This window comes from Hippocampus comes, unplaced genomic scaffold (assembly GCF_001891065.2).
Source record: "Hippocampus comes isolate QL1 unplaced genomic scaffold, H_comes_QL1_v1.1 scaffold9, whole genome shotgun sequence".
Lineage (NCBI taxonomy): Eukaryota > Metazoa > Chordata > Actinopteri > Syngnathiformes > Syngnathidae > Hippocampus > Hippocampus comes.
The window spans coordinates 1,439,185-1,446,712 of NW_017805275.1; the positions used below are offsets into that span (position 1 = coordinate 1,439,185).

Sequence of the window (7,528 nt, forward strand, 5' to 3'; positions counted from 1 at the left end):
CGCTGTGGAGAACTACATTGGTGAGTCAATGAATTTTATTTTACATTTCTTCTTGTCATTTTATTTCGTTAGTATTAAATTCATGGTAACGAAATAAAATGACAAACGTGTATCAAATAAATCTGCTCACCTGCAATTTATAATGGCGCATTGTAGTCACCTTCGTGCACGAAAGTTCGTTCAATCTCAGCTGCTCAACATTTTCAGTTATTTATTGTTGTATCGCCGATTTTCAAAATGCAAATGATCTGTTTATTTTCAAAGAATAGTTTGTTTTGTTATTGTTTGGTTGGTGTCTTATATGAAACTGCGACATTGCGCAATGTATTGGACAGACTTGTTTAAGATCACACAGCGTAATTTGGGTGGCATTTTATTTCGTATTTTTAAATCATCTTTTTATTTTTGACTATCTGTAAATTTAGTTTCCTGCTCTTAATTGTGAATGCATACTTGATGGTTTTAAATGCTGCTGAAATTAAGTGCTGCTTGACGAGCCTATACAGTATTGCGTTCATGTATGTGACGTCACTGAAGGCCTAAGGTTGAAATGCACGGCCCGCCACTGGGGACAGGATTATCTTTTTGTTTTTACTACTGTCCAGGACTGGGGTGGGACAGGGTTTTTTTTGGGGGGGGTGGGGCGAGTGAAATGGGACAGAGGTGAATATCCACTCCCTTTATCATACGATTAAACCCTATACGCACTCGTAACACTACTAGTGCAACTAGGCATGTGTCATGTACTAGTAACCTCCTTGCACCGAATGTTAATTCATAGTTTTCCCTCACTAATAATACTTAATCGTCCTACTGGTATGCAAAATTTGTCCTACTTGTATTCATACTAGTGTATGCACCTTAATGTAGACATTATGGCTGTGTAATAAATCCATCCTTAAAATGCTTTGTCCTTACTCGTAGGAAAAATGTGGCATATCTGTAGAACACCTTGGTATTAACAGTCCTTCGAGTGCAGTAAAATTAGCTTCATTATACTGTAGTAACATGTAGCTGACCCAAAGTTGTCCATTAACAAAGAGTGGTGTTTTGTCATATTTCAAGTTCTATTTTCAAGTTCCATGTAACTAGTATCCTCACTAGTAAGACTTTCACCGCAATGACAAAGGCACGCTCGTAGATAGACTCTTTATTACTTGTAATGTTTTTTTTTTCCACTATTGTATGACATTTCTTTTCACAAATGTACAACTTTGGCACGCTATGAAACAAAAAATGTGCACTAGTTGACATCTGACATCGTGATACGCAAAATTTTAAGATAACACTCGGGGTAAGTGTATGCATTTGATGTCTATGGGGATAACTCAGAATGATTCTTGTCCATGCAAACATTTGTAAGGCAGTCCCTGAAAGGAAAATGACAGCATTTCATTCAGAAATCAGCGCAAATACCGTATATAGAACAATACAAACCCATTTCCCGGAACACATATCCATTCTTGGAGCTCCCGGTTGGTGGGGCCTCTGTGGAACACAAAACATAACCATATTTATTTATTTTTCATTCAAATATGCTCCATTACTCGTTTAAAACTTTTTTGGGTGACAAAACAAACACTTGACCATACATATACTATTAAGTTAATACTTTACATTAAATTTTACTTCATAGTGTAGTTAAGGTTAATCCCTCCATTTCCGACACCACTTTCCGTCATTTTAGTTCAATGGTCTTGCAGTTCGTAGTTTTTGCTTTCGAGGTCGCTGCTGTCTCTGTTTACATAGTGCCGGACACTACATTACGTAGACCTGCTCAAAATTTCTTTGCGAGTCGGAACGTAGTAGTCAGTTGTTAACCAAACCTACACACAGTATACTAACGCATGAGTGAAATCATAATTGGAGAAAATATATATTTGGCATGTAAAGACATTGTATACACCCCTTCGCATTCACATTGACACCAAGAGTCTTTGATGTCCATGCCATGTATGTTTTTTTAAAAAGTAATGCCAGCCTTTTTTTTTCCTCAAATTGGAACAGCCGGTGCCAGCATTTTTGACCATTTTGACTCATTTTTTATATAGAAAAAAAATATGTTGACATATGCATTTTGGACAGTGTCACTGTTGTTAAATTCCCACCACACTAACATAATGCGAAGAGTTTTTTTTTTTTTTCAAACGGTGGAGGGAACTAATATCGTGTGGTGAGAACTCAAAAACACATACTCCACTCTCACTTACAATGAAAACCGGAGAGCAGCTGTGCCCTGTGTTTTTAATAGCAGTAGTTGTGTATCTGAAAAGATGAGCTGTTCGGCTCTGAACCCTCCTGAGCAAGATTCTGTCTTGTAGCAGATTAGCACAGAACATTCCCAAGGCCTCCTTTTCCCCCCATGGGAGATGCTCGGGAGCCTCACAGCTCTGGCAAGAGATTTTTACCGTGCAGGTTGGCTGCAAGACTTTTACTGTGTCGTGACGCCAAAGGAAAGGGTCCAATTTAGCACAGCCATTCATAACGGTAGCATTGAGAGCCTATTGAGCTATAATATGTGACATGAAAAAGCAAAATGCACTACTTGGGTCTCAATCTCGTATTCCTTAAATCAGTGATTCCCAACCTTTAGTGAGTCAAGGCACATATTTTAAGTTTGAACAATCGCACGGCACACCACCAAACAGAATTGTCACAAAAAGAAAATAGATATGTCAATTTCATACTTTTTTTCCATCTAATAGAAGATAATTTATTTATTCTTTCTGTCACTATAAGTTGACGGCATAGATAGAGGGACAAAGATACATTAATTGTTATTAATAAATAAGTTTGTCACCAATTAAATGACATTTGATAATTTCCCACTGCACACCAATGGAGCTCTCTCGGCACTCTGGTTGGAAATCACTGTCTTCAGAAGTGGTACATTATACCATGCCTCGAATAAGTGCCTGATGCATCACACCTCAAATAGATACCATCTTTTTGCCCCCTGAGGAGAGGGGTGACACTCGTTGGATGGCAGTACCTTTACTATGCCGTCTTTTCCGCAGACAGGTTGCAAATCTGTCATTTAACAGCCCTATTCCTGGAATTGCACAATATTCGGTCCGTTAAAACAGAAGAGCGAGAAAATAGGCGTCCTAATCACACCACACATTGCCTACACAGCAGATACAGCATCTGTAAAGATATCCTCTATCGTCCCTGTCCAGTAAAAGTATGTACAGTAAACCCGCGTGTCTCATAGGGGATAGGGACCGAGCCATAACACGAATAGCAAAAACAGAGTAATTGCGTATCGTCATAGGTTACCATTGCACAAGCTATCATCCCAAAACACTTAAATATTATTTTAGACTCAACCTATACAATCACCCTAAAAAAAGAAAGGGTTTATTAATAATTCGATTTTTTTTTGTTTTAAATGCACCGGAAGAATGCAAGTACTGAATGTCACCCTTGTAACACACCAATTGTCAAACAATACTGTGTGAGACAGCCGTCGTTTGTTAACGTAAGCCTTTTAGTAGCCACTCAGCAGAGCAAAAATACACTTGTTTAATATGGCAATATCTTGTGGCATCTTAGGGCGTTAGAGAATGTGCACAAAAATGTGAGTGAAAGTCTCAAATAGCTGAGGATAGCTTCCACAGAGAGAAAATGCAAATAGGTGAATTTGTGAATAGAAATCCACAAATAGGTGTGGGACCACTCTAACTCCATCCATCCATTTTCTAATCCACGTTATCCTCACAAGGTTCGCGGGCCACACTGGAGCCGATCCCAGCCGTCTGCGGGCAGTAGGCGGGGTACACCCTGAACCGGTTGCCAGTCAATCGCAGGGCTAACATAGACGAACAACCGTTCACGCTTACAATCACACTGAGCAACAATTTAGAGCATTCCGTTAACCTGCCATGCATGTTTTTGGAATGTGGGAGGAAACTGGAGCAACCAAAGAAAAGCCATGCAGGCACAGGGAGAACTTGCAACTTCAACACAGGAAGGCCAGAGTCAGACTTGAACCCTGCACCTCTGCACTGTGAGGCTGGCGTGCCCACCAGTCGACCACCGCGCCGCTCCACTCTAACTTCATTTAAAACATTATTTTATTTTATTTAAAAAACATATGCACGCGCACACACACACACACACACACACACACACACACACACACACACACACACGAATGCCTTTCCACTTCCTACACTTGGTGCTAACTGCAAATAAATACCCCTGGGTGCTATTTGAGCTAATGTGCTAACTACTGTATGTCTCACAAAAGGTAACATGTGGCAACATACAGTATATAAGATAATCAGCGTAACAGCATTAAAAACTTTGCATCGTTGGAGAATGTAAGCATTAAAGAATAATTGTTTTTCACTGAGCTAACCCTCAGACACGAAAACAAATGTCTGGATCCACTGAGCTGCCTCTAACCATGGAGAGTGTTGTATTCATCTTCGCTGCCCGCTATCAGCGAGAAGAGGATGTCCTTCAGCAATCGGAAACAAACGGAAAAAAGAACTCTTGTAGTGTCTTCGAAAACAAATTGTACAAGCTTTGTCTTTTGAATATGAAGCTGCTGTCACTCATCAGATTTGATCAAGGTCACGTCACGTGCAGTCGGATCTCAGTCGCCCTGATTGCTGTGTGAACTGTGTTTGCTCTTCAAGTCGCAGTGTACACGTTCGGCCGTGAAATAAAGCGAATAGCAGGAAGGAACGCCTCACAGCTCCATCCGCTTCAACATCTCAACGTCTTGCAATTGAAAACCACCTGATGTTTGCTCATCCGGCACAGTGGACGGAGCCAGTGGACCAACAATAATCTCAGCCATAAATGCTATCAGAAAACATTAGTGGACAACAGTCTTTTGAAATCAAATACTAACAGTCACTTATGAAATGATACCATGAGAACGGGGATACATCATATCAATTCAAACCTGGTGTGCCAGATCTAAAACACGAGACATTTTTCTTCTTGCTAATCTTCTTAATCTGTGACCTATGATCAAGATTTAACCGGTTTACAGCGACCGAAAGACGCTGGTGCAAGAAAATCTTGATGAAAAATCTCATTTGACGATGTAAATGGAGTGCATGTGTTGCTGCCTCACGTCAACCCTTTTTTATTGCCTGGTGATAAATATTGACTTTGGTTGCTTTTTGACAACACAGGCATGCTGCACATCACGTATTCTCATAGGAAGGGGGAATAAAACTAAAGCAAAAGTCATTTTGTCATAAATCTGTCCACACACTAGCAGAGGTCTCTACTCCACGTGCACCGTGGGAAACTTTCCAACCACACACACACACACACACACACACACACACACACACACACACACACACACACACACACACACACAAACACACTACATCAAAAATAAAAGACAAACTTACCCGCTGGCACAAAATGCAGGACTTTTTTCCCCTCCATGTTCTCCAGGGTTTCAGGTGAGATGCTCTCAAGAGATCAACCCATAATTTTCATGTTTACTTTGCCATGCACACTCTCTCTCTTTCTCTCTCTCTCTCTCCTCTGTCGATATCTTGCACACACACACACATAGAGGACACACGCACACGTGGAGGTTCTAAGACCTCCTCCGGCAGCACATGCATTTGAAAGAGGAAGTGGTTAAGTGACGTGTTTGGGTGGAGTGCTGGGTACCACTGCCTCTTCCTATGAGCTGGCTCATGTTACTAACTACTACTACTACTACTACTCCGGACATAACATTCGGAGCGCTTGCACAATATCTCAGCTCAGAGTTCTGCCTTTTCAAAGATAATAATGATTAGTTTTGATTTACAAGAACATGGAGGTATTCAAATTTTTTGTGGTTATAGTTTGCATTGCTGTCTGTGTATTATACTGAGAGTTGTTTCTTTTATTTTAGTTACTCTCAGTGTAAAGTTGTTTCATGCCACTACAAAAATAAATACTCTTCAAATTATTGTTTGGATGTGTCAATCAAAGCTGAGCATCATAATCATTGTAGTGTGCGAATTGTTGATATAGTGAACACCCACATTGTTGTGGAGTCAGCATTTGCCAATTCACCTCTTCCCAAATTTTGGTGGGAACGTACCCTCCGTTTTCTGCTGAAACACCTCATCTTTTTACGTTGTCTATGCAGCCCTGTCCAATGCAAGAATATGGCTTTGGTGCTATCTGGTGGTAGCTTAGTGCCAAGCACATACGGTGAACTGAAGAGAGAAACTTCGCTGAGTTGTTAAATTTGTCTAATAGGTTGCTTTTTTGCCATCGTGTGGCAACTACAGTTTGGCAATTGGTGGCCGTCAATTACTCGCAGACTTTGGCTATTTGTGGCAAAGTTCACCCCCTAATCCCCGTGAAAAAGCTTGCGGTCAGTGCTCTGCTCTTTGTGGTAGAATCATTATGCAGGATACACACATCCATTTTTAACACCTTAACATAATTTTTAAGTGTGGGAGATGCTGCACGTGACGAGGAGAAAATCTGCACTATTGCTGAACTTACAATGTGTGATGGAGAGTGACACAAACCACCTACACACACAGTAATGTTATCTTTTCTGAAGGCTTTTCTTGCCCATTTTGGGGGTTACCCCTGCTAAACTGAGAAATTATGATTTTCTTACTGTCAGTACTTCTTAAGCAAGCTAGAATACCGTACAACCATGCTGTTGTTCCAACCACAGAAAAAAATGACAGGCAAGGCTGCCAATTGCCAGGACCTCAAGTTTATGGGATTTGAGAGGGATGGCTGACATTGGCCCACTGCTTTAACACTCGAACAAATGGAGCGTTCACACGTACAAAGCCCCTGAGCGTATTAGTACCGGCGCAGCGTCGGTGCAGCTCCACTTGCGCTCACACGGCAGTTTCTGCAGCGGAGCAAAACGACAGAAAACCAATGAGCTGTCGTGTGGGTTCTTTTTAAAACGTATACACAACTCAAGCAACTACTGTACAGGTACGTCCTTCTCCTTCTCGGTCTCCGTGCCTTCTGCTTGAGAGTGACCGCCCCGAAAAATGTAAATCAACGATGACTTCAATGACACTCAGAAAAGCAAAAATGTAATGCGCCAAACAGAAAAATCAAGAGAGGAAATCACAAAATAAATTCTATGGGGCACGGGGGGGTTGTAAACACACAACAAAGGAACAAACTACACAAACAACTCCGAGACAGTCCAGTCTCCTACAAAAGGAAATATGATGTTTGGGGACTATTCCCCCCCCCCTGTTCTAGTTGAGATGGTATAACCCAAAAGGTGCTTGCTACTGTTACCAGCCATGTCTTGTTATTAAACAAACACATGACGGAAGTCCGACAGAGCACGAAAGCAAGGCATTCTCGCCGTACGTAATCAACTCTTCTCATTTGTAGTGAGGCTACTCCCCCCTCGCAAACGAGCATTTGCTCCAGAGCAAATTGTAGCGTTCACACGTACCATTTTACATCGGTGCTGCCCCGCAAACGAGCATTTGCACTGGAGCAAATTTTTAAACCACCTCCCTGAGGTGGATCAAATTTGCTCCGGTGTAAGCTGTTTTCC

General features: G+C 41.3%; 1 protein-coding gene across 4 annotated transcripts in view; it reads right to left on the reverse strand.

Moving 5' to 3' along the window:
- Positions 1-7,528, reverse strand: part of LOC109515922 (sodium bicarbonate transporter-like protein 11) — a 39,312-nt gene that overhangs the window by 23,420 nt on the left and 8,364 nt on the right. For 3 of the 4 annotated variants that reach the window (XM_019870056.1, XM_019870058.1, XM_019870055.1), the window contains exon 2: positions 1,438-1,488. In XM_019870056.1, coding sequence (XP_019725615.1) covers positions 1,438-1,488 — 51 coding nt within the window. Of the gene's footprint in view, positions 1-1,437; positions 1,489-5,381; positions 5,540-7,528 lie in introns of those variants that run through there. The other variant, XM_019870057.1, reaches the window with a different exon arrangement.